We start from the raw sequence: 27608 nt of genomic DNA, 5'->3' as shown, positions 1-27608 counted from the left end.
ATTCACGTGACAAACTCGATGGCGGTCCCTCCATTCCGGAGAAAAATTACCGGCCGACGGCTGGAAAATTCCACCGGCCGGCCCGGCGCCGGTGTGCATGTGCATGTACATATGATAAGCGTAACGCATTTATAAATCGTGAAATCGTCTTTTTTTTCTCAATACACGATGCTGCCGAGATACACGAGCGCTTTATGCCGATCATCTCCCGTCTGCAACTTCCGTGACGGGCCGTCTGCTCGGCCGCGGCGCCGGCGTCCGCCCGTACTAGATCGGCCGGTTTTCGTCACCGGACGAGCCCGGACTCGCCAAAAATTCAGGTAAGTTGGGGCCGACAGAGGGTGGAATTGATTGAGGGACGATCGAAAAACATGATACAAATATAGGTAAAACATTTTGCAAGTAGGACTCGAAAATCTCTAATCGTACGATTTCCGTCAGAACCGGGTTCGACAAATGTTTGCTCCAGCTGCGGAGAGCAAACTGCGTCACTATAGTTACATACCATAATACGATAGAGGGACTGCAAAGTAAGACATAGTTTAGCTCTAAAAAGTAGAAAAATATGGCAAGCATTTCTGTGTAACAAAGTATTCATGAACTCCTTCAAATAGGCATTTCTTTTAATACGCTTAATATTCATCACTAAATCGGCCGTTGTGTTTGGACCGAGGTGAGCTTGGTGGTGGATGCGTCACAATGATTTAGATAAAACATTTTGAATTTGGAGGGTGTTAAGATTACATATGAATGCCAATTGACCTTGAAGCTGTTGTTAATTACTGGATGATTTTTCAAGGTGGTTTTGGTGCATAAAGGCTTATTTTATACGAAAAATGCAAGTGGCGCGGCTAACGTGGCGCGTGCATGATTGCCTTTAATTGAAGTGATTTATCCTAATATTTTGCCTCATGAAACAATTTGAAGCAAAAGTTTAGTTTTTGCCAGTTTTTATTAGTCTGCTGCTTAAAACATTTTTGAACTTTTTTAATATGGTGATGGTGAAACGTGATGTTAGGAACTTGAAAAGCAGTTACCTAGCAGGTTAAAGCCGCCCTCTGAACCGGGGCTCTAAATGTGCATAAAACCAACAGAACAGGTGTGGCGTCAGCAGAAATGCAAAAGCTGAACCCTTCCCTTCTAATATGACCTTGCCATTCCCAATGTAACTAAGCCTTATTTGGCCCAGCGGATGGTCAGGTGAGTCATAAATATTTTTTTTAAAATAAAAAGTATTGTGAGTATCAATGCGTGATGTTATTTTCCAATCTTAGAAGGATGTTTTCATATTTTATTGCCTGAATTCATTCAGTTTCTGCTTTGCAAAGGGTGGAAAAGGTAGTTGGAGCTGCAGCGCTCAGCTAACTGCATGATTTACTTCAAGTACAAGATAGGGCTGCCTGCTCCTTTTTTGGCACTTTGTTCAAAAATTTCCTGTTAGACAGGAGATTTAAAGCCGCCCTCTGAACCCAGGGCTCTAAATGTGCATAAAACCAACAGAACAGGTGTGGCCGTCAGCAGAAATGCAAAAGCTGAACCCTTCCCTTCTAATATGACCTTGCATTCCCAATGTAACTAAGCCTTATTTGGCCCAGCGTATGTCAGGTGAGTCATAAATATTTTTTTTAAATAAAAGTATTGTGGTATCAATGCGTGATGTTATTTTTCCAATCTTAGAAGGATGTTTTCATATTTTATTGCCTGAATTCATTCAGTTTGTGCTTTGCAAAGGGTGGAAAAGGTAGTGGAGCTGCAGCGCTCAGCTAACGCATGATTTACTTCAAAGTACAAAGATAGGGCTGCCTGTTCTTTTTTTGGCACATTTGTGCAAAAATTTCCTGTTAGACAGGAGACATTTTGGTTCTCTCCAGTCAGTCATCAGTTGCTAAGAAGCTGGACCTAATTTAAATTTGCAGAACGTAACCTGTCTTGACCAAATCTGACACTACATAATCAACCTTACCTTGCTCGGGGTGGGGTTTGGTACATAAATGTTTGTGTAAAATGTATTGTGAGTTTTGATGTGTGGTGTCACTTGGGAACTTGGAGGATGAGTTTTTTTTCTTTTTTCTCTTAAATTACTGAATTTCTTCAGTGTTTGGAGGTTGCATAAGGCAGTGATAGCAGGAAAAACATGACATTTTCGATCTATATGTCAGTGTGTGACTGCATCCGTCATTGAAACGTAGGTTGCACAGTAGATGTTCTCTAGGGGCTAGGTGCTAGATGTGAGTTGTTGGCTATTTTTCTACCTTTATTACATCTGTAAACAGTGTTGATATAGCAACAGCTGCAATCAGCTGTCAGCTGATTGCATAATGTTCTTGAAGAGCGAAGTTAGGACCACCTGTTGTTTTTCGACTCGACTCAACTAATTTTGAATTTTAACTATTTAAACTGGGAGTCATGTGGTAGTAGCGCCTGATTGATTTGGTTAAATGCTTTGAATGTAAATGAAAGGCTTAAAAATAACATTCTAATAAAGAATTGATATATCATTGCAAAGGTGGCTGCTATGGTGCTAAATTATTGCTTGAATTTGAAATTCATCTCTGTGTTTGAACTCAGGCTAGCAGCATTGTGGTAGTGCGCCAGACTGTTATAACTAAATACTTAAATCTGTAATTAAAATTATAAAATTATTATAATCTAACATAAAGAACTGACGCTGGCAGATGGATTGTGTTTGGTGTTTGTCTATTGATAAGACAGTATTACCCATGTGCCCTCTCCTAGCAGATTCTGATTGTAATCCCGTAGTGCCTGATTGATTTGGTTAAATGCTTTGAGTTTAAATGAAAAGCTTAAAAAATATTATTCTAACAAAGATTGATAATGGCAGAGGTGTGGTAAAAAATAATATTCTAACAAAAAATTGATAATGGCAGAGGCGTGGTAGTTGTGGATTGCAGGCACTAATGTGATCTTGAAAAAGATATCGGTCAGCAGGACCGACCGACCGACCGACCGACCGACCGACCGACCGACCGACCGACCGACCGACCGACCGACCGACCGACCGACCGACCGACCGACCGACCGACCGACCGACCGACCCGACCCGACCCGACCCGACCCGACCCGACCCGACCCGACCCGACCCGACCCGACCCGACCCGACCCGACCCGACCCGACCCGACCCGACCCGACCCGACCCGACCCGACCCGACCCGACCCGACCCGACCGACCCGACCCGACCCGACCCGACCCGACCCGACCCGACCCGACCCGACCCGACCCGACCCGACCCGACCCGACCCGACCCGACCCGACCCGACCCGACCCGACCCGACCCGACCCGAATTTTGAATTTTAACCATTTGAACTGGGGTGAGTCATGTGGTAGTAGTGCCTGATGGATTTGGTTAAATGCTTTGAATGGCTACAGTGTGGGCGGCAGTTCGACCCGAGGCAGGCCAGCACTGCAGCTGTGGAGCCGACATGGGGTCGCCGTGTGGTTAGAGAAGCGATCGAAATTCGAGTGTGCAATCCGTCTTTAAACCAGGGCGTGGGTAAATTCTCGCTTAGCCCCATATGGGACAGTGCTCTAAAACAGTAGTTTTTCTTTGGAAGAGGAAGTGTACCTATTGGCTATGTTTTACATATGAGAATAGGCAAGTTGTGCGTCACGTGCTGGATATTTAGAAATTTGATTGATGTGTTGCGAAAAATGGCTACCTGATTTTTGTCTGTTTTAAACCTATGTGTGCCCCATCGAACGGGACCAATAATAACTTTTACCCACTATCCAGTGAAAGTCCGTTAAAACAATTTCAAACAGTATTACCCTTTTGCCTCCTCCTAGCAGATTCCGATTGTAATCCCGTTCCTTTGTTCCATTTCCAGAATTGCTCGCAATGTCGGGTCAAACACCTCCGCCAACGTCGCCGAGTCGCCCGACCGCCGCCGACCCTCCGGGGCCAGCGCCGGAGACGGTGGCACGGCGCGCTGACGGTCTGATGGTCGATGGCGATGCAGCTGAACCCGCAAACGGTCAACGTAACGGTCAGTCCGTAGATCCGACGGTGAACGCCGCGGCCGCGAGACGGGCGCGTGATCGCGAGCGTCGTCGCCTCGCCCGAGAGCGAGAAACTGAGGCTGAGCGACTTCTTCGCCTGCAACGTAAACGTGAAGGCCAGGCTCTGGCGCGCGCTAGACAAAGAGATCAGACAGGTGGCGCGGGCCCTTCCCATCAGGCGGTAGTCGATGCAGTGCCGGTTCCCGGTCCATCGGGGGCCCAGCCGCCGGTCATCCTTGCCGCGGATATCGCTGCCGCGCGACGCGAGCGTGACCGGGAGCGTCATCGACTTAGGAGGGAGCGTGAATCGGAGGCTGAGCTCGCCGAGCGTCAGCGACGCAATCGTGAGAGAATGGCTACGGCTCGCACTAAGGTCAGGACAGGGAGAGACGGCGCAGGTCTTGAGCCACCTGTTGCTGCTGGTGTGGCGGATCAGCCGATCGCACCACCGACTGCGTTTGAACCGCCGGTGGTGGGCGGTGTCGCGGACGTCGCGCCCGGCGCGGAGGCAGTGGGCGGCGCTGTAGGAGAGGTGGCAACGCACTCGCCCGATGGTGCTGTAGATGCTGTCGAGGCGACAGTAGCCGATGCGCCAGACGACGCAGCGGCGCGCCGGCCCGCGGCCGATGCGCCCGACGCGGAGGCAGTGGGCGGCGCTGTAGGAGAGGAGGCGCCCCACACGCCCGATGGTGCTGTAGACGCTGTCGAGGTGGCAGCGGTCGATGCGCTAGACGGCGCAGCGGCGCGCCGGCCCGCGGCCGATGCGCCCGACGCGGAGGCAGTGGGCGGCGCTGTAGGAGAGGAGGCGCCCCACACGCCCGATGATGCTGTAGACGCTGTGGAGGTGGCAGCGGTCGATGCGCTAGACGGCGCAGCGGCGCGCCGGCCCGCGGCCGATGCGCCCGACGCGGAGGCAGTGGGCGGCGCTGTAGGAGAGGAGGCGCCCCACACGCCCGATGATGCTGTAGACGCTGTGGAGGCGGCAGCGGTCGATGCGCCAGACGGCGCAGCGGCCCGCCAGCCCGCGGCCGATGCGCACGACGCGGAGGCAGTGGGGGGCGCTGATGGACAGGCTCCGGTGGACGCGCCCGCCCGTCGTCGAGGCGACCAGCACCTGCTGGCTCGCAATTATGTCCCCGCCGAGTTCGAGCCGCCGGCTGGCATGCAGCTGGGCCGAATGGACACCGTCTGTGCCCATTGTGGAGCGCTGCGCTGGCGTGCCGAGCCCGCAGGCGCCTGTTGCCATCAGGGCAAGGTGCAGCTTGACTTCCATCCCCCGCCGCCGGACGAGATGGTGGAGCTGATGACCCCCGGCACGGCGTTCTATGACGAGTTTCGGGGCAAAATTCGCGCTTACAACACGGCCTTCCAGCTGGCCAGTATGGGGTGCAACGTCGTCCGACACGACGGGGCGTATCACGCGGCTTTCACCGTTCAGGGTAGCGTGTGTCATCGTATGGGATCTCTACTGCCCGCTCGCGGCGGCGAGGAGCAGTTCATGCAGGTGTATTTCCTCGACGCAGACGAGGCCACCGCGCGACGTGCCACCATGTGTGGCGGCCTCGACAGAGCCGTTCTCGACATCCTTTTGGGCATGCTGCACGAGCACAACAACTACGTGCGTGCGCTCCAGCCGGCTCTGCTGATGGCGCGCGGTGTGCCGAACTGCCGGATCGTGTTGTCGGCCGAACACCGGCCGCTGTCGGAGCACGAGCGCCGGTTCAATCTACCGATCGGTCGCGAAGTGGCGGTCCTGATGCCCAATGAGATGGGGGGCCGGCGCGACATCGTCGTTCGCGAGCGCGGCGGACAACTGTTCCGCATCGACGAACTGAGCCGCCAGTACGACCCGCTGCTCTATGTGCTGCTGCACCCGCGCGGCACGGACGGGTGGTCGCTCGAGCTGAAGGCCGAGCGCGGCGTCACAATCCGTCAGTATGGTGCGTTCCACATGCGCTTCCGACCGGGTCATTTCAATCTCATTCCGCGAGGGGGCCGGCTGTTTCAACAGTACCTGGTGGACACTGAGGCAAAAGCTGAGTCGAGTCGTCTGTCGTATGTGCGCGCGAACCAGGACGGCTTCAACGGCTTCCGCGCCGAGACCATCCGCGGCGTGCGAGACGCGCTGGCTGACGGCGAGGAGCACGGCCGAGCCGTCGGACGGCGCGTGGTGCTGCCGGCATCCGTAACGAGTAGTCCGCGCTTCATGATGGCCAAACTACAAGACGCTCTCTGCTACGTTCGAGACTTTGGCGCCGCCGACTTTTTCATCACCGTGACGTGCAACCCGGCCTGGCCAGAGATTGAGCAAACTCTGCGCACCCTCTACCCGGGAGAGAGGCCGGGCGACTACGATCGGCCGTGCGACCACCCTGACGTTGTCAGTCAGGTGTTTGACCTCAAGCTGCAGGCGCTGCTGAAGCAGCTGCGGGGCGGCATCCTGGGTCGACAGCGGGCCATTCTGCACACGATTGAGTGGCAGAAGCGTGGCCTGCCGCACGCTCACCTTCTGCTGTGGGTCGTGCCCGCCGACAAACCTCGCGCCGAAGACGTGGACACGTGCGTGTGCGCTGAGCTGCCAGATCCCGAGACCGATCCGGAACTGCACGCGATCGTCTGCACCAAGATGGTGCATGGTCCGTGCGGCGCGCTGAACCCGCAGGCGGTCTGCATGAAGGACGGCCGCTGTAGCGTCGGCTATCCGCGCCCGTATCTGGAGGCCACAGAGCTGCCAGAGCGCAGCTATCCCAAGTACAGGCGGCGCGCGCCGGAGGACGGCGGTCAACGTGCGCGGACGCCCGGACGGCGCGGTGTGGAAATCGACAACCGCTGGATCGTTCCCTACAATCCGCACATCCTTCGCGCGCTGGACTCACACGTCAACGTCGAGCTGATCACGCACGCGATGGGAGCGATCCGCTACTGCATCAAGTACGTCACCAAGGGCTCGGATAGGATCATGTTCGCCGTGCAGCCCGACGGCGTGGTTGACGAGGTGACCCAGTATCAGAACAGCCGGTACCTGGGATCCATGGAGGCAGCGTGGCGGCTGCTCGACCGACCAGTCCACGTCCATCATCCGCCGGTCCAGCGGCTGCAGCTGCATCTCGGTGACGACGAGAGACGTGTCGTGTTCCGCGGCGACGAAAACCTGGAAGCGGTCATCGCGGGCGAGCAGGCTAATCCATCCATGCTCACAGCCTTCTTTGAGCTGTGCCAGCGTGACGCGTTCGCGGCGACACTCCTCTACCCAGAGGTGCCGCGATACTACACGTGGCAGGTGCGACGCGGCCGGGGCGCAGACGCCCGTCCGGCCCACTGGAAACGCCGCGTCCGTGGCCAGCCTCACCCCGAGGTGCCGGGCGTGGTTGCCTCTGAGACTCTGTCGCGCGTGTACACCACGACGCCGCGCGCGGGCGAAGTTTTCTTTCTTCGCCTGCTCCTTCACAGCGTCCGAGGTCCGCGCTCTTACGAGCACCTCCGCACGGTCGATGGCCGCGTGTGTGCCACCATGCGCGAGGCGTGCTCCGCACTGGGGCTGCTCGAGGACGGAGCGCACTGGGCGCGCGCACTGGAGGAGGCGAGTGTGACGCGCTTTGCAGGTGGTTTGCGTTTCCTCTTCGCTCTGATTCTGATCGAGGGAGAGGCTACGTGCGATCCCATGGCGCTGTGGATGAGGTTCGCGGACGCCCTGTCCGAGGACATCGCTCGCCGTCAGCGCACCGCTCGCGCGGCTGGCAGACGTGGTCTCACCGAGGACGAAGTGCGCCAGCAGGCGCTGCGGAAGATCGCTGGCATTCTCCGCCGGCTGCGCGGCAGATCTCTGGCGGAGTACGGACTGCCGGTGCCGCCGGTGCCGGACGCCGCCGCCGCCGCCGATGGCGACGACGACGAGCCGCCCGGCGGTCCCGAGTACGACCCGGCCGCTCTGGCCGATCGCGTTGAGCGCGACGAGCCGCGTCTGACGGATGACCAGCGCGCCGTCTATGACGAGGTGCTGCGACGGCTGGACAATGACGAGTCGGGTGTCATCTTCCTGCAAGCTCCAGGCGGCTGCGGGAAGACGTTCTTGGAGAACCTGCTGCTGGCCAAGGTGCGCAGCCGGGGACACGTGGCAGTTGCAGTGGCCACATCCGGCATCGCAGCCAGCCTGTTGGAGGGCGGCACGACTGCCCATCATCGGTTCAAGATCCCTCTGCAGCTGCATCCTGACAACGAGAACGTCTGCGGCATTGATCGCCGCTCTCCCGAGGCCGACTACCTTCGCCGCTGTCGCCTCATTGTATGGGACGAAGCGGCCATGACGAACCGGCGCGCCACTGAGGCGGTCGACCGGGCTCTCCAAGACGTCCGCGACAGGCAAGAGCTGTTTGGCGGCGTTCTGACGCTGCTCTCTGGCGACTGGAGACAGATCCTGCCAGTGGTGAAGCGCGGCGGGCGCGCAGAGGTTGTTGACGCCTGCCTCAAGTCATCGCCCATGTGGCCTCGGATCGACACCATGGAGCTCGCGACCAACATGCGGGCGTTGAACGGCGACGATCAGGCCGGTGAGTTCGCCAACTTCCTGCTGCGCGTCGGCGACGGCCGGCTGCCCGTCGTGGCACAGCCGGACTCGGTGCAGGTGCCCGAGTTGGTGGTCAGTCCGGCGCGCAGTCTCGCCGCCTTGGTCGATCGCATTTTCCCTGACATGGCCGGGCGACACCGTGATGAAGAGTGGCTGCATGAGCGCGCCATCCTCTCGCCGCTAAATGCGACCGTTGACAGGGCGAATGAGGCCGCGCTGGCCCTTCTGCCCGGCGAAACAGTCACGTACGCTAGCGTCGACACCATCAGTGACGACGACAACGAGGATCACGGGCCTCCGGTGCCCACCGAGGTGCTCAACGCGATCGACGTGTCGGGCATGCCGTCGCATCGACTTCAGGTCAAGGTCGGCGCCCCGGTCGTGTTGATGCGCAACCTCGACGCTCCGCGCGTCGTGAACGGCACGCTGTGCACGGTGCTGCGCGCCGCGCCCAACGTGCTCGAGCTGCGAATCGCCAGTGGAGTCGCGCGTGGCGAGACGCTGTTTTTGCCGCGCCTCCCTCTGGTGGTGAGCGCTGTCGATTCCGGCATCGGCCGACCATTCCGCCGCTGTCAGTTCCCCGTCAAGCTGTCATTCGCCATGACCATCAATCGCTGCCAAGGGCAGACTAAGCGACGCGTGGGCATATATCTGCCATCCCCGGCCTTCACTCATGGCCAGTTCTACGTGGCTCTCTCGCGCGTAGGCAGCTTTGATTCAGTCGAGGTGCTTTCCACGCACAACCATCGGACGCGGAATGTCGTATACAGAGAGGTTCTGTGAGGTGCGCGCGCCAGGATCGGGCGTCATACGGGTGCGTTATGGGGCGTTATCTTAGTTCGGTTGTCGAGCGACGATCGGATGTACCCCGCGTTGTGCCGTCCTTCACCCAATTGCTATGACGTTGAGCCCGGAGTGGCCGGAGGAAGCCCTTGCTCCTTGAGTGGGAGGGCCACTCTGTCTGTCCGGGTGGTCAATGTCGACGGCCAACTGTAGGCTGCGGCCAATCGTATTGGGCGTTAGGAAGCGGGTGCGTCATCGGCCGTAATCTTTAAACGTTATCGGAAGTATAGTCAGGCGGCGGCGTCCAAGAGCGGTCAGATACTCCTGTGGTCAGTCGTGTGGTACGGCTGGTGGTCCGTGTGCTGGGATTTTTTAGTCTGGAAATGTTAGCGCGTCGCTGTTGGTTGTGAGACCCCCTTTCAGACGTGTGAACGTCTGAAGTCCGTTTCGTGTGATCGATCGGACACTTCACCCCTTGATAGGGGGAGTCTAAACCGCTGCGGGGCGAGTCTTACGTCTGAGCGTGTCAGTGAGTGAGTCCGTGTGCGAATGTGTGCGTGACTGTAACTGTGTCAACTGTCAGGTGTGACGGTTGTTAGGCGCGTCGCTGTCGGTTGTGAGACCCCCTTTCAGACGTGTGAACGTCTGAAGTCCGTGTCGTGTGATCGATCGGACACTTCACCCCTTGATAGGGGGAGTCTAAACCGCTGCGGGGCGAGTCTTACGTCGGGGGGTGCCAGTGAGTGAGTGCGTGGCTGCATCTGCATCCTGTGCTTAACCCTTTCGGTGCTGTGGGTATTTGGAGTGGTGAATGATTGCGCGTGAGTGAGTGTATGCCGGTACGCGCTGACGTAACGGGCCCTTAACCGTTATACTAAAAGTTTGACATCGTTAACGTAAGTTCATCAGGAGGCTGACATTGACATTTCAGTGTGCTTAACTCATTTCATTGTGCTTAAATCATATTTCAAAGTTACTTTAAAAACGTGTTAAGGGCGGGGTGCGCGCTCGGAGCACTTCCACGACAGTGCACCCTGGTAACAGGCTGTGTTCAGTGTGCGGAGCCGACCTTGATGTTCCCTATAAAACCTTCAATCTATCCATCACCTCGGCACGGCGACCCTGAACTATGCCTGGCTAAGACTCCGAGCCTTTTGACTTCCTTATGCCGTGTCCCTGACTACATTTCTCGCCACCATGCAGTTAACCAGCAGGGCCGCCAGTCATCGACACCGGCTGCCGCCAGCAGCCGCAGCTGACGCCAACAAACCCCGGATCCGATAAGCTCTGCCAGGCAATCGGACCAGACCAGTCCAGCTAATCCCAGCAAGTCATTCTGACTGTGTCTAATCCGGTCAGTGTGTCGCCTAATGCCGCTTTGACACTTTGCTTACTTCTGTTTCCTAATCGGCCTTCCTATTGTGTATCGCCATAGCAGCACGCTACATTTACACTACTTCTACTTCACTGCTCTTTTTCTCCTACTGAGCATGCTGCCTACACAGGGCGGTTTTTGTAGCGTAGCTTAGCACGCCAGCATTACCGCTGTCAACCTTCTGAATTCATGTCAGAATGATTCGCCATGTCAACTACTGTGACCTGTCCCCTGGCCCAGTTAGGTAAATCGCTGCTGCTAGATTTCACATAAACATTCACTGCTCGAATTGGCTAATCCCGTCGTTTGGCTGCTGCAAATCTCCTGTGGCCCAATCATGCGCGCGGAGCAAGCAAGTCACCTAGTTTAATTATTCATTTGAGTAGGATTTCGGGTTTTTTGAAACGCTCAGTTTTTGCAGCGAGCTTTTTCTCTTAGGGCTTGCGAGATATCTGCGTGCACACATATCTCTTCAACATTGCGCGCCTCACAGGAATGCGGCTGAATCACGTGCGATTGTGAGTGAGGTACCCCCAGTTTGAAGATTCGGCTGTAGAATTGTAGTTTTAAATACGTAGTTTGACGTAGATCTCGGAAAAGTGAGATACGGCCAGAAATGAGTGTGGGTACCTCCGTCCTGAAGATTATGATCGGCGCCGATTGAAATAAGTCGCCGTGCATATCTCGGCTTATTGACGACCGATTGACACGGGACAAACACCGATCGATACCAAATGGCTCTGGGGGGGGGGGGGGGGATAGAGTGGCAAGTTTTTCTACCCGACGAACCCGGAATTATCCCGAGGGTGTAGGGGTGGGAGTAGAGTCGGGGGAACAAGGGGGGGGGCGAGTGCAAGTACCAAGTACTTTCGCAAGTACCAAGTACCAAGTACTTATGGAAATACCAAGCAAATACCAAGTACTTTGGCAAATACCGAGTACTTATGCAAATACCAAGCAAGTACCAAGTACTTTGGCAAGTACCGAGTACTTTGGCAAGTACCAAGCAAGTACCAAGTACTTTTGCAAGTTCAGCAAGTTTTTCGCCAATATCGAAGCTTCTAGACGTCCGATCGTCACCGGAAAAACACCATTCGATCCCAAATTTTCTCCCGAATCTTTTTATGGCCAAAGCGACGCGGAGCGAGCCAAGATATCTTGTTTAGTTATTCATTTGAGTAGGATTGCGGGTTTTTTGAAACGCTGAGTTTTTGCAGCGAGCTTTTTCTCTTAGGGCTTGCGAGATAGCTGCGTGCACACATATCTCTTCAACATTGCGCGCCTCACAGGAATGCGGCTGATTCACGTGCTTTTGTGAGCGAGGTGCTTCCCTCCGGGAGAAATTCGCCGTCCCCATATGCTTAACACAGAGCCGAGCGGCGGCTGACAGGTGGCCGGCTCTCGGGAGATCGGCAGCCGACACTCGAAAAATCGACAAGCCGCCGCTGAATGCGCGTGCGGCAGTGCTGAGCCGAGTCGTTCCCACGGTCTGAGGTACCCCCAGTTTGAAGATTCGGCTGTAGAATATGTAGTTTTAAATACGTAGTTTGACGTAAATCTCGGAAAAGTGAGATACGGCCAGAAATGAGTGTGGGTCCCTCCGTTCTGAAGATTCTGATCGACGCCGATTGAAATAATTCGCCGTGCATATCTCGGCTTATTGACGACCGATTGACACGGGATAAACACCGATCGATACCAAATGGCTCTGTGTGTGTGTGTGGGGGGGGGGAGTAGAGTGGCAAGTTTTCCTACCCGACGAACCCGGAATTATCCCGAGGGGGTAGGTGTGGGAGTAGAGTCGGGGGAACGGGGGGCGAGTGCAAGTACCAAGTACTTTCGCAGTACCAAGCAAGTACCAAGTACTTATGGAAATACCAAGCAAGTACCAAGTACTTTGGCAAATACCGAGTACTTATGCAAATACCAAGCAAGTACCAAGTACTTTGGCAAGTACCGAGTACTTTGGCAAGTACCAAGCAAGTACCAAGTACTTTTGCAAGTTCAGCAAGTTTTTCGCCAATATCGAAGCTTCTAGACGTCCAATCGTCACCGGAAAAACACCATTCGATCCCAAATTTTCTCCCGAATCTCTTTATGGCCAAAGCGACGCGGAGCGAGCCAAGATATCTTGTTTAAATATCCATTTGAGTAGGATTGCGGGTTTTTTGAAGCGCTGAGTTTTTGCAGCGAGCTTTTTCTCTTAGGGCCTGCGAGATACCCGCGGAAACACATATCTCTTCAGCATTGCGCGCCACACAGGAATGCGGCTGATTCACGTGCTTTTGTGAGCGAGGTGCTTCCCTCCGGGAGAAATTCGCCGTCCCCATATGCTTAACACGGAGCCGAGCGGCGGCTGACAGGTGGCCGGCTCTCGGGAGATCGGCAGCCGACACTCGAAAAATCGACAAGCCGCCGCTGAATGCGCGTGCGAAGATGAGCGGGGTGCCGCCGTTCCGGAGAGACGGCTGGAAAATTCCACCGGCCGGCCCGGCGGCAGTGTGTTGGGCGGCGGGCGGCGGGGCGGGGTTTCCCCGTCCAGCGGCCGGCAGCGCTGAGCCGAGTCGTTCCCACGGTCTGGCGGCCAGCTGGGTGGGGGCGGGGTGGGGAGTGGGGCGGCCGATTGCCAGCCGCTTCTCCACGGGTAGGTGCTGCCACCTGCGCAGTAGTTCCACTGGCGGCCGCCAGGCCCGTGTGCGGGCCGTGCGCGGTAGTTCCGCCAGCGGCCGCCAGAGGTCACGCGCGTCGTGTCTAACCTGACGAAGCTACAAAAAGTTAGATAACTTTGATAAGAGGGACGGTAAAGCCACAATTCCAACGCTGAATGTTGGGCAAAAGCAAAGGGATCCAACACAGCCATCTGTATTTACTGTATTTACCCTTTTCTGTCAGCGATAAGCCCCAGCAATCGCACCGCTGTAAAACTCGCAAGCTGTTCACCGTGCAGGGTATTGCATTATAACCACCCACCGGCACTCTCTACGTATGTGTAATCGCTTAATAGGTAGGACGCTAAAACAAGTTAGAAATGATAGGTAGGTGAAACAAAATACAAATTGGGAACAAGTATAATTCAAATTACAAATAATTCATTGGAACAAATCAAAATTATCTGAGACCAAGGCAAATTCGCAAAGTCTTTGATCGACTAAAGACGTCTGATTTAAACGTCGGAAAGGAACAAGTTCTTTGCGGTATTTAGGCAAGTAAATACCAAGTACTTTGGCAGGTTTTCAGTACATTAGCAAGTTTTCAGTACATTACCAAGTAGCAGGTGATACAGCAAGCTGGCAGGTACTTTGGCAGGTTCAACAAGTTTTTCGTGAATATCTAAGCTTCTAGACGTCCGATTAACACGGGACGAACACCAATCGATCCCAAATTTTCTCCCTCATACTTTGATTGCCAAAGCGACGCGGAGCGAGCCAAGATATCTTGTTTAAATATCCATTTGACTAGGATTTGGCGTTATTTGAAACGCTCAGTTTTTGCAGCGAGCTTTTCCTGTTAGGGCCTGCGAGATACCCGCGGAAACACATATCTCTTCAGCATTGCGCGCCACACAGGAATGCGGCTGATTCACGTGCTTTTGTGAGCGAGGTGCTTCCCTCCGGGAGAAATTCGCCGTCCCCATATGCTTAACACAGAGCCGAGCGGCGGCTGACAGGTGGCCGGCTCTCGGGAGATCGGCAGCCGACACTCGAAAAATCGACAACCCGCCGCTGAATGCGCGTGCGGCAGTGCTGAGCCGAGTCGTTCCCACGGTCTGAGGTACCCCCAGTTTGAAGATTCGGCCTTAGAATATGTAGTTTTAAATACGTAGTTTGACGTACATCTCGGAAAAGTGAGATACGGCCAGAAATGAGTGTGGGTCCCTCCGTTCTGAAGATTCTGATCGACGCCGATTGAAATAATTCGCCGTGCATATCTCGGCTTATTGACGACCGATTGACACGGGATAAACACCGATCGATACCAAATGGCTCTGTGTGTGTGTGGGGGGGGGAGGGGGTAGAGTGGCAAGTTTTCCTACCCGACGAACCCGGAATTATCCCGAGGGGGTAGGTGTGGGAGTAGAGTCGGGGGAACGGGGGGGGGGGGGGGGCGAGTGCAAGTACCAAGTACTTTCGCAAGTACCAAGCAAGTACCAAGTACTTTTACAAGTACCAAGCAAGTACCAAGTACTTATGCAAATACCAAGCAAGTACCAAGTACTTTGGCAAATACCGAGTACTTATGCAAATACCAAGCAAGTACCAAGTACTTTGGCAAGTACCGAGTACTTTGGCAAGTACCAAGCAAGTACCAAGTACTTTTGCAAGTTCAACAAGTTTTTCGTGAATATCTAAGCTTCTAGACGTCCGATTAACACGGGACGAACACCAATCGATCCCAAATTTTCTCCCTCATACTTTGATTGCCAAAGCGACGCGGAGCGAGCCAAGATATCTTGTTTAAATATCCATTTGAGTAGGATTGCGGGTTTTTTGAAGCGCTGAGTTTTTGCAGCGAGCTTTTCCTGTTAGGGCCTGCGAGATACCCGCGGAAACACATATCTCTTCAGCATTGCGCGCCACACAGGAATGCGGCTGATTCACGTGACAAACTCGATGGCGGTCCCTCCGTTCCGGAGAAAAATTACCGGCCGACGGCTGGAAAATTCCACCGGCCGGCCCGGCGCCGGTGTGCAATGTGCATGTACATATGATAAGCGTAACGCATTTATAAATCGTGAAATCGTCTTTTTTTTCTCAATACACGATGCTGCCGAGATACACGAGCGCTTTATGCCGATCATCTCCCGTCTGCAACTTCCGTGACGGGCCGTCTGCTCGGCCGCGGCGCCGGCGTCCGCCCGTACTAGATCGGCCGGTTTTCGTCACCGGACGAGCCCGGACTCGCCAAAAATTCAGGTAAGTTGGGGCCGACAGAGGGTGGAATTGATTGAGGGACGATCGAAAAACATGATACAAATAATAGGTAAAACATTTTGCAAGTAGGACTCGAAAATCTCTAATCGTACGATTTCCGTCAGAACCGGGTTCGACAAATGTTTGCTCCAGCTGCGGAGAGCAAACTGCGTCACTATAGTTACATACCATAATACGATAGAGGGACTGCAAAGTAAGACATAGTTTAGCTCTAAAAAAGTAGAAAAATATGGCAAGCATTTCTGTGTAACAAAGTATTCATGAACTCCTTCAAATAGGCATTTCTTTTAATACGCTTAATATTCATCACTAAATCGGCCGTTGTGTTTGGACCGAGGTGAGCTTGGTGGTGGATGCGTCACAATGATTTAGATAAAACATTTTGAATTTGGAGGGTGTTAAGATTACATATGAATGCCAATTGACCTTGAGAGCTGTTGTTAATTACTGGGATGATTTTTCAAAGGTGGTTTTGGTGCATAAAGGCTTATTTATTACGAAAAATGCAAGTGGCGCGGCTAACGTGGCGCGTGCATGATTGCCTTTAATTGAAGTGATTTATCCTAATATTTTGCCTCATGAAACAATTTGAAGCAAAAGTTTAGTTTTTGCCAGTTTTTATTAGTCTGCTGCTTAAAACATTTTGAACTTTTTTAATATGGTGATGGTGAAACGTGATGTTAGGAACTTGAAAAGCAGTTACCTAGCAGGTTAAAGCCGCCCTCTGAACCCGGGGCTCTAAATGTGCATAAAACCAACAGAACAGGTGTGGCGTCAGCAGAAATGCAAAAGCTGAACCCTTCCCTTCTAATATGACCTTGCCATTCCCAATGTAACTAAGCCTTATTTGGCCCAGCGGATGGTCAGGTGAGTCATAAATATTTTTTTTAAAATAAAAAGTATTGTGAGTATCAATGCGTGATGTTATTTTCCAATCTTAGAAGGATGTTTTCATATTTTATTGCCTGAATTCATTCAGTTTCTGCTTTGCAAAGGGTGGAAAAGGTAGTTGGAGCTGCAGCGCTCAGCTAACTGCATGATTTACTTCAAAGTACAAAGATAGGGCTGCCTGCTCCTTTTTTGGCACATTTGTTCAAAAATTTCCTGTTAGACAGGAGACATTTAAAGCCGCCCTCTGAACCCAGGGCTCTAAATGTGCATAAAACCAACAGAACAGGTGTGGCGTCAGCAGAAATGCAAAAGCTGAACCCTTCCCTTCTAATATGACCTTGCCATTCCCAATGTAACTAAGCCTTATTTGGCCCAGCGTATGGTCAGGTGAGTCATAAATATTTTTTTTAAATAAAAAGTATTGTGAGTATCAATGCGTGATGTTATTTTCCAATCTTAGAAGGATGTTTTCATATTTTATTGCCTGAATTCATTCAGTTTGTGCTTTGCAAAGGGTGGAAAAGGTAGTTGGAGCTGCAGCGCTCAGCTAACTGCATGATTTACTTCAAAGTACAAAGATAGGGCTGCCTGTTCTTTTTTTGGCACATTTGTGCAAAAATTTCCTGTTAGACAGGAGACATTTTGGTTCTCTCCAGTCAGTCATCAGTTGCTATAGAAGCTGGACCTAATTTAAATTTGCAGAACGTAACCTGTCTTGACCAAATCTGACCTAACATAACTCAACCTTACCTTGCTCGGGGTGGTGGTTTGGTACATAAAATGTTTGTGTAAAATGTATTGTGAGTTTTGATGTGTGGTGTCACTTTTGGAACTTGGAGGATGAGTTTTTTTTCTTTTCTCTCTTAAATTACTGAATTTCTTCAGTGTTTGGAGGTTGCATAAGGCAGTGATAGCAGGAAAAACATGACATTTTCGATCTATATGTCAGTGTGTGACTGCATCCGTCATTGAAACGTAGGTTGCACAGTAGATGTTCTCTAGGGGCTAGGTGCTAGATGTGAGTTGTTGGCTATTTTTCTACCTTTATTACATCTGTAAACAGTGTTGATATAGCAACAGCTGCAATCAGCTGTCAGCTGATTGCATAATGTTCTTGAAAGAGCGAAGTTAGGACCACCTGTTGTTTTTCGACTCGACTCAACTAATTTTGAATTTTAACTATTTAAACTGGGATGAGTCATGTGGTAGTAGCGCCTGATTGATTTGGTTAAATGCTTTGAATGTAAATGAAAGGCTTAAAAATAACATTCTAATAAAGAATTGATATATCATTGCAAAGGTGGCTGCTATGGTGCTAAATTATTGCTTGAATTTGAAATTCATCTCTGTGTTTGAACTCAGGCTAGCAGCATTGTGGTAGTGCGCCAGACTGTTATAACTAAATACTTAAATCTGTAATTAAAATTATAAAATTATTATAATCTAACATAAAGAACTGACGCTGGCAGATGGATTGTGTTTGGTGTTTGTCTATTGATAAGACAGTATTACCCATGTGCCCTCTCCTAGCAGATTCTGATTGTAATCCCGTAGTGCCTGATTGATTTGGTTAAATGCTTTGAGTTTAAATGAAAAGCTTAAAAAATATTATTCTAACAAAGATTGATAATGGCAGAGGTGTGGTAAAAAATAATATTCTAACAAAAAATTGATAATGGCAGAGGCGTGGTAGTTGTGGATTGCAGGCACTAATGTGATCTTGAAAAAGATATCGGTCAGCAGGACCGACCGACCGACCGACCGACCGACCGACCGACCGACCGACCGACCGACCGACCGACCGACCGACCGACCGACCGACCGACCGACCGACCGACCGACCGACCCGACCCGACCCGACCCGACCCGACCCGACCCGACCCGACCCGACCCGACCCGACCCGACCCGACCCGACCCGACCCGACCCGACCCGACCCGACCCGACCCGACCCGACCCGACCCGACCCGACCCGACCCGACCCGACCCGACCCGACCCGACCCGACCCGACCCGACCCGACCCGACCCGACCCGACCCGACCCGACCCGACCCGACCCGAATTTTGAATTTTAACCATTTGAACTGGGGTGAGTCATGTGGTAGTAGTGCCTGATGGATTTGGTTAAATGCTTTGAATGGCTACAGTGTGGGCGGCAGTTCGACCCGAGGCAGGCCAGCACTGCAGCTGTGGAGCCGACATGGGGTCGCCGTGTGGTTAGAGAAGCGATCGAAATTCGAGTGTGCAATCCGTCTTTAAACCAGGGCGTGGGTAAATTCTCGCTTAGCCCCATATGGGACAGTGCTCTAAAACAGTAGTTTTTCTTTGGAAGAGGAAGTGTACCTATTGGCTATGTTTTACATATGAGAATAGGCAAGTTGTGCGTCACGTGCTGGATATTTAGAAATTTGATTGATGTGTTGCGAAAAATGGCTACCTGATTTTTGTCTGTTTTAAACCTATGTGTGCCCATCGAACGGGACCAATAATAACTTTTACCCACTATCCAGTGAAAGTCCGTTAAAACAATTTCAAACAGTATTACCCTTTTGCCTCCTCCTAGCAGATTCCGATTGTAATCCCGTTCCTTTGTTCCATTTCCAGAATTGCTCGCAATGTCGGGTCAAACACCTCCGCCAACGTCGCCGAGTCGCCCGACCGCCGCCGACCCTCCGGGGCCAGCGCCGGAGACGGTGGCACGGCGCGCTGACGGTCTGATGGTCGATGGCGATGCAGCTGAACCCGCAAACGGTCAACGTAACGGTCAGTCCGTAGATCCGACGGTGAACGCCGCGGCCGCGAGACGGGCGCGTGATCGCGAGCGTCGTCGCCTCGCCCGAGAGCGAGAAACTGAGGCTGAGCGACTTCTTCGCCTGCAACGTAAACGTGAAGGCCAGGCTCTGGCGCGCGCTAGACAAAGAGATCAGACAGGTGGCGCGGGCCCTTCCCATCAGGCGGTAGTCGATGCAGTGCCGGTTCCCGGTCCATCGGGGGCCCAGCCGCCGGTCATCCTTGCCGCGGATATCGCTGCCGCGCGACGCGAGCGTGACCGGGAGCGTCATCGACTTAGGAGGGAGCGTGAATCGGAGGCTGAGCTCGCCGAGCGTCAGCGACGCAATCGTGAGAGAATGGCTACGGCTCGCACTAAGGTCAGGACAGGGAGAGACGGCGCAGGTCTTGAGCCACCTGTTGCTGCTGGTGTGGCGGATCAGCCGATCGCACCACCGACTGCGTTTGAACCGCCGGTGGTGGGCGGTGTCGCGGACGTCGCGCCCGGCGCGGAGGCAGTGGGCGGCGCTGTAGGAGAGGTGGCAACGCACTCGCCCGATGGTGCTGTAGATGCTGTCGAGGCGACAGTAGCCGATGCGCCAGACGACGCAGCGGCGCGCCGGCCCGCGGCCGATGCGCCCGACGCGGAGGCAGTGGGCGGCGCTGTAGGAGAGGAGGCGCCCCACACGCCCGATGGTGCTGTAGACGCTGTCGAGGTGGCAGCGGTCGATGCGCTAGACGGCGCAGCGGCGCGCCGGCCCGCGGCCGATGCGCCCGACGCGGAGGCAGTGGGCGGCGCTGTAGGAGAGGAGGCGCCCCACACGCCCGATGATGCTGTAGACGCTGTGGAGGTGGCAGCGGTCGATGCGCTAGACGGCGCAGCGGCGCGCCGGCCCGCGGCCGATGCGCCCGACGCGGAGGCAGTGGGCGGCGCTGTAGGAGAGGAGGCGCCCCACACGCCCGATGATGCTGTAGACGCTGTGGAGGCGGCAGCGGTCGATGCGCCAGACGGCGCAGCGGCCCGCCAGCCCGCGGCCGATGCGCACGACGCGGAGGCAGTGGGGGGCGCTGATGGACAGGCTCCGGTGGACGCGCCCGCCCGTCGTCGAGGCGACCAGCACCTGCTGGCTCGCAATTATGTCCCCGCCGAGTTCGAGCCGCCGGCTGGCATGCAGCTGGGCCGAATGGACACCGTCTGTGCCCATTGTGGAGCGCTGCGCTGGCGTGCCGAGCCCGCAGGCGCCTGTTGCCATCAGGGCAAGGTGCAGCTTGACTTCCATCCCCCGCCGCCGGACGAGATGGTGGAGCTGATGACCCCCGGCACGGCGTTCTATGACGAGTTTCGGGGCAAAATTCGCGCTTACAACACGGCCTTCCAGCTGGCCAGTATGGGGTGCAACGTCGTCCGACACGACGGGGCGTATCACGCGGCTTTCACCGTTCAGGGTAGCGTGTGTCATCGTATGGGATCTCTACTGCCCGCTCGCGGCGGCGAGGAGCAGTTCATGCAGGTGTATTTCCTCGACGCAGACGAGGCCACCGCGCGACGTGCCACCATGTGTGGCGGCCTCGACAGAGCCGTTCTCGACATCCTTTTGGGCATGCTGCACGAGCACAACAACTACGTGCGTGCGCTCCAGCCGGCTCTGCTGATGGCGCGCGGTGTGCCGAACTGCCGGATCGTGTTGTCGGCCGAACACCGGCCGCTGTCGGAGCACGAGCGCCGGTTCAATCTACCGATCGGTCGCGAAGTGGCGGTCCTGATGCCCAATGAGATGGGGGGCCGGCGCGACATCGTCGTTCGCGAGCGCGGCGGACAACTGTTCCGCATCGACGAACTGAGCCGCCAGTACGACCCGCTGCTCTATGTGCTGCTGCACCCGCGCGGCACGGACGGGTGGTCGCTCGAGCTGAAGGCCGAGCGCGGCGTCACAATCCGTCAGTATGGTGCGTTCCACATGCGCTTCCGACCGGGTCATTTCAATCTCATTCCGCGAGGGGGCCGGCTGTTTCAACAGTACCTGGTGGACACTGAGGCAAAAGCTGAGTCGAGTCGTCTGTCGTATGTGCGCGCGAACCAGGACGGCTTCAACGGCTTCCGCGCCGAGACCATCCGCGGCGTGCGAGACGCGCTGGCTGACGGCGAGGAGCACGGCCGAGCCGTCGGACGGCGCGTGGTGCTGCCGGCATCCGTAACGAGTAGTCCGCGCTTCATGATGGCCAAACTACAAGACGCTCTCTGCTACGTTCGAGACTTTGGCGCCGCCGACTTTTTCATCACCGTGACGTGCAACCCGGCCTGGCCAGAGATTGAGCAAACTCTGCGCACCCTCTACCCGGGAGAGAGGCCGGGCGACTACGATCGGCCGTGCGACCACCCTGACGTTGTCAGTCAGGTGTTTTGACCTCAAGCTGCAGGCGCTGCTGAAGCAGCTGCGGGGCGGCATCCTGGGTCGACAGCGGGCCATTCTGCACACGATTGAGTGGCAGAAGCGTGGCCTGCCGCACGCTCACCTTCTGCTGTGGGTCGTGCCCGCCGACAAACCTCGCGCCGAAGACGTGGACACGTGCGTGTGCGCTGAGCTGCCAGATCCCGAGACCGATCCGGAACTGCACGCGATCGTCTGCACCAAGATGGTGCATGGTCCGTGCGGCGCGCTGAACCCGCAGGCGGTCTGCATGAAGGACGGCCGCTGTAGCGTCGGCTATCCGCGCCCGTATCTGGAGGCCACAGAGCTGCCAGAGCGCAGCTATCCCAAGTACAGGCGGCGCGCGCCGGAGGACGGCGGTCAACGTGCGCGGACGCCCGGACGGCGCGGTGTGGAAATCGACAACCGCTGGATCGTTCCCTACAATCCGCACATCCTTCGCGCGCTGGACTCACACGTCAACGTCGAGCTGATCACGCACGCGATGGGAGCGATCCGCTACTGCATCAAGTACGTCACCAAGGGCTCGGATAGGATCATGTTCGCCGTGCAGCCCGACGGCGTGGTTGACGAGGTGACCCAGTATCAGAACAGCCGGTACCTGGATCCATGGAGGCAGCGTGGCGGCTGCTCGACCGACCAGTCCACGTCCATCATCCGCCGGTCCAGCGGCTGCAGCTGCATCTCGGTGACGACGAGAGACGTGTCGTGTTCCGCGGCGACGAAAACCTGGAAGCGGTCATCGCGGGCGAGCAGGCTAATCCATCCATGCTCACAGCCTTCTTTGAGCTGTGCCAGCGTGACGCGTTCGCGGCGACACTCCTCTACCCAGAGGTGCCGCGATACTACACGTGGCAGGTGCGACGCGGCCGGGCGCAGACGCCCGTCCGGCCCACTGGAAACGCCGCGTCCGTGGCCAGCCTCACCCCGAGGTGCCGGGCGTGGTTGCCTCTGAGACTCTGTCGCGCGTGTACACCACGACGCCGCGCGCGGGCGAAGTTTTCTTTCTTCGCCTGCTCCTTCACAGCGTCCGAGGTCCGCGCTCTTACGAGCACCTCCGCACGGTCGATGGCCGCGTGTGTGCCACCATGCGCGAGGCGTGCTCCGCACTGGGGCTGCTCGAGGACGGAGCGCACTGGGCGCGCGCACTGGAGGAGGCGAGTGTGACGCGCTTTGCAGGTGGTTTGCGTTTCCTCTTCGCTCTGATTCTGATCGAGGGAGAGGCTACGTGCGATCCCATGGCGCTGTGGATGAGGTTCGCGGACGCCCTGTCCGAGGACATCGCTCGCCGTCAGCGCACCGCTCGCGCGGCTGGCAGACGTGGTCTCACCGAGGACGAAGTGCGCCAGCAGGCGCTGCGGAAGATCGCTGGCATTCTCCGCCGGCTGCGCGGCAGATCTCTGGCGGAGTACGGACTGCCGGTGCCGCCGGTGCCGGACGCCGCCGCCGCCGCCGATGGCGACGACGACGAGCCGCCCGGCGGTCCCGAGTACGACCCGGCCGCTCTGGCCGATCGCGTTGAGCGCGACGAGCCGCGTCTGACGGATGACCAGCGCGCCGTCTATGACGAGGTGCTGCGACGGCTGGACAATGACGAGTCGGGTGTCATCTTCCTGCAAGCTCCAGGCGGCTGCGGGAAGACGTTCTTGGAGAACCTGCTGCTGGCCAAGGTGCGCAGCCGGGGACACGTGGCAGTTGCAGTGGCCACATCCGGCATCGCAGCCAGCCTGTTGGAGGGCGGCACGACTGCCCATCATCGGTTCAAGATCCCTCTGCAGCTGCATCCTGACAACGAGAACGTCTGCGGCATTGATCGCCGCTCTCCCGAGGCCGACTACCTTCGCCGCTGTCGCCTCATTGTATGGGACGAAGCGGCCATGACGAACCGGCGCGCCACTGAGGCGGTCGACCGGGCTCTCCAAGACGTCCGCGACAGGCAAGAGCTGTTTGGCGGCGTTCTGACGCTGCTCTCTGGCGACTGGAGACAGATCCTGCCAGTGGTGAAGCGCGGCGGGCGCGCAGAGGTTGTTGACGCCTGCCTCAAGTCATCGCCCATGTGGCCTCGGATCGACACCATGGAGCTCGCGACCAACATGCGGGCGTTGAACGGCGACGATCAGGCCGGTGAGTTCGCCAACTTCCTGCTGCGCGTCGGCGACGGCCGGCTGCCCGTCGTGGCACAGCCGGACTCGGTGCAGGTGCCCGAGTTGGTGGTCAGTCCGGCGCGCAGTCTCGCCGCCTTGGTCGATCGCATTTTCCCTGACATGGCCGGGCGACACCGTGATGAAGAGTGGCTGCATGAGCGCGCCATCCTCTCGCCGCTAAATGCGACCGTTGACAGGGCGAATGAGGCCGCGCTGGCCCTTCTGCCCGGCGAAACAGTCACGTACGCTAGCGTCGACACCATCAGTGACGACGACAACGAGGATCACGGGCCTCCGGTGCCCACCGAGGTGCTCAACGCGATCGACGTGTCGGGCATGCCGTCGCATCGACTTCAGGTCAAGGTCGGCGCCCCGGTCGTGTTGATGCGCAACCTCGACGCTCCGCGCGTCGTGAACGGCACGCTGTGCACGGTGCTGCGCGCCGCGCCCAACGTGCTCGAGCTGCGAATCGCCAGTGGAGTCGCGCGTGGCGAGACGCTGTTTTTGCCGCGCCTCCCTCTGGTGGTGAGCGCTGTCGATTCCGGCATCGGCCGACCATTCCGCCGCTGTCAGTTCCCCGTCAAGCTGTCATTCGCCATGACCATCAATCGCTGCCAAGGGCAGACTAAGCGACGCGTGGGCATATATCTGCCATCCCCGGCCTTCACTCATGGCCAGTTCTACGTGGCTCTCTCGCGCGTAGGCAGCTTTGATTCAGTCGAGGTGCTTTCCACGCACAACCATCGGACGCGGAATGTCGTATACAGAGAGGTTCTGTGAGGTGCGCGCGCCAGGATCGGGCGTCATACGGGTGCGTTATGGGGCGTTATCTTAGTTCGGTTGTCGAGCGACGATCGGATGTACCCCGCGTTGTGCCGTCCTTCACCCAATTGCTATGACGTTGAGCCCGGAGTGGCCGGAGGAAGCCCTTGCTCCTTGAGTGGGAGGGCCACTCTGTCTGTCCGGGTGGTCAATGTCGACGGCCAACTGTAGGCTGCGGCCAATCGTATTGGGCGTTAGGAAGCGGGTGCGTCATCGGCCGTAATCTTAAACGTTATCGGAAGTATAGTCAGGCGGCGGCGTCCAAGAGCGGTCAGATACTCCTGTGGTCAGTCGTGTGGTACGGCTGGTGGTCCGTGTGCTGGGATTTTTTAGTCTGGAAATGTTAGCGCGTCGCTGTTGGTTGTGAGACCCCCTTTCAGACGTGTGAACGTCTGAAGTCCGTTTCGTGTGATCGATCGGACACTTCACCCCTTGATAGGGGGAGTCTAAACCGCTGCGGGGCGAGTCTTACGTCTGAGCGTGTCAGTGAGTGAGTCCGTGTGCGAATGTGTGCGTGACTGTAACTGTGTCAACTGTCAGGTGTGACGGTTGTTAGGCGCGTCGCTGTCGGTTGTGAGACCCCCTTTCAGACGTGTGAACGTCTGAAGTCCGTGTCGTGTGATCGATCGGACACTTCACCCCTTGATAGGGGGAGTCTAAACCGCTGCGGGGCGAGTCTTACGTCGGGGGGTGCCAGTGAGTGAGTGCGTGGCTGCATCTGCATCCTGTGCTTAACCCTTTCGGTGCTGTGGGTATTTGGAGTGGTGAATGATTGCGCGTGAGTGAGTGTATGCCGGTACGCGCTGACGTAACGGGCCCTTAACCGTTATACTAAAAGTTTGACATCGTTAACGTAAGTTCATCAGGAGGCTGACATTGACATTTCAGTGTGCTTAACTCATTTCATTGTGCTTAAATCATATTTCAAAGTTACTTTAAAAACGTGTTAAGGGCGGGGTGCGCGCTCGGAGCACTTCCACGACAGTGCACCCTGGTAACAGGCTGTGTTCAGTGTGCGGAGCCGACCTTGATGTTCCCTATAAAACCTTCAATCTATCCATCACCTCGGCACGGCGACCCTGAACTATGCCTGGCTAAGACTCCGAGCCTTTTGACTTCCTTATGCCGTGTCCCTGACTACATTTCTCGCCACCATGCAGTTAACCAGCAGGGCCGCCAGTCATCGACACCGGCTGCCGCCAGCAGCCGCAGCTGACGCCAACAAACCCCGGATCCGATAAGCTCTGCCAGGCAATCGGACCAGACCAGTCCAGCTAATCCCAGCAAGTCATTCTGACTGTGTCTAATCCGGTCAGTGTGTCGCCTAATGCCGCTTTGACACTTTGCTTACTTCTGTTTCCTAATCGGCCTTCCTATTGTGTATCGCCATAGCAGCACGCTACATTTACACTACTTCTACTTCACTGCTCTTTTTCTCCTACTGAGCATGCTGCCTACACAGGGCGGTTTTTGTAGCGTAGCTTAGCACGCCAGCATTACCGCTGTCAACCTTCTGAATTCATGTCAGAATGATTCGCCATGTCAACTACTGTGACCTGTCCCCTGGCCCAGTTAGGTAAATCGCTGCTGCTAGATTTCACATAAACATTCACTGCTCGAATTGGCTAATCCCGTCGTTTGGCTGCTGCAAATCTCCTGTGGCCCAATCATGCGCGCGGAGCAAGCAAGTCACCTAGTAAATATACTATTTGACTAGGATTTGGCGTTATTTGAAACGTCAGTTTTTGCAGCGAGCTTTTCCTGTTAGGGCTGCGAGATACCCGCGGAAACACATATCTCTTCAACATTGCGCGCCACACAGGAATGCGGCTGATTCACGTGCTTTTGTGAGCGAGGTGCTTCCCTCCGGGAGAAATTCGCCGTCCCCATATGCTTAACACGGAGCCGAGCGGCGGCTGACAGGTGGCCGGCTCTCGGGAGATCGGCAGCCGACACTCGAAAAATCGACAAGCCGCCGCTGAATGCGCGTGCGGCAGTGCTGAGCCGAGTCGTTCCCACGGTCTGAGGTACCCCCAGTTTGAAGATTCGGCTGTAGAATATGTAGTTTTAAATACGTAGTTTGACGTACATCTCGGAAAAGTGAGATACGGCCAGAAATGAGTGTGGGTCCCTCCGTTCTGAAGATTCTGATCGACGCCGATTGAAATAATTCGCCGTGCATATCTCGGCTTATTGACGACCGATTGACACGGGATCAACACCGATCGATACCAAATGGCTCTGTGGGGGGGGGGGGGGGGGGTGGTAGTGGCAAGTTTTCCTACCCGACGAACCCGGAATTATCCCGAGGGGGTAGGTGTGGGAGTAGAGTCGGGGGAACGGGGGGGCGAGTGCAAGTACCAAGTACTTTCGCAAGTACCAAGCAAGTACCAAGTACTTTTACAAGTACCAAGCAAGTACCAAGTACTTATGGAAATACCAAGCAAGTACCAAGTACTTTGGCAAATACCGAGTACTTATGCAAATACCAAGCGAGTACCAAGTACTTTGGCAAGTACCGAGTACTTTGGCAAGTACCAAGCAAGTACCAAGTACTTTTGCAAGTTCAGCAAGTTTTTCGCCAATATCGAAGCTTCTAGACGTCCGATCGTCACCGGAAAACACCATTCGATCCCAAATTTCTCCCGAATCTTTTTATGGCCAAAGCGACGCGGAGCGAGCCAAGATATCTTGTCTAAGGCTAGTTGAAAAGGGCATAGTTGATGCGGTATATACCAGTATGTTCAATAAGTAAGTTCCGTTTTGATATAACTCTTTTATTTTCTGGCACATCTCAACCAAACATGGCTCACGGCTCGACGAACTCGCCCTGCAGGCGAACGCATCGGTCTCATAGTTTGGCCAGGTCCCGGATGGCCGC

At 55.4% G+C, this 27608-nt stretch overlaps 1 protein-coding gene across 1 annotated transcript; it reads left to right on the top strand.

Annotated features, from left to right (window-relative positions):
- Positions 1-1064: 1064 nt before the first annotated feature.
- On the top strand, positions 1065-24430 carry LOC122375900 (the record flags this gene model as incomplete). Its single annotated transcript, XM_043355477.1, has 5 exons — positions 1065-1200; positions 3849-4007; positions 19168-21719; positions 21751-22449; positions 22682-24430. Coding segments are annotated over exons 2-5 (5148 nt in total), but the record flags the coding sequence as incomplete, so codon positions are not given.
- Between the last annotated feature and the right edge of the window lie 3178 nt (positions 24431-27608).

This window comes from Amphibalanus amphitrite, unplaced genomic scaffold, assembly GCF_019059575.1.
Source record: "Amphibalanus amphitrite isolate SeventyFive unplaced genomic scaffold, NRLGWU_Aamphi_draft 001952F_arrow, whole genome shotgun sequence".
NCBI lineage: Eukaryota > Metazoa > Arthropoda > Thecostraca > Balanomorpha > Balanidae > Amphibalanus > Amphibalanus amphitrite.
Note: the sequence above shows the minus strand (reverse complement) of the source record. Positions and strands in the feature narration are given on the sequence as shown.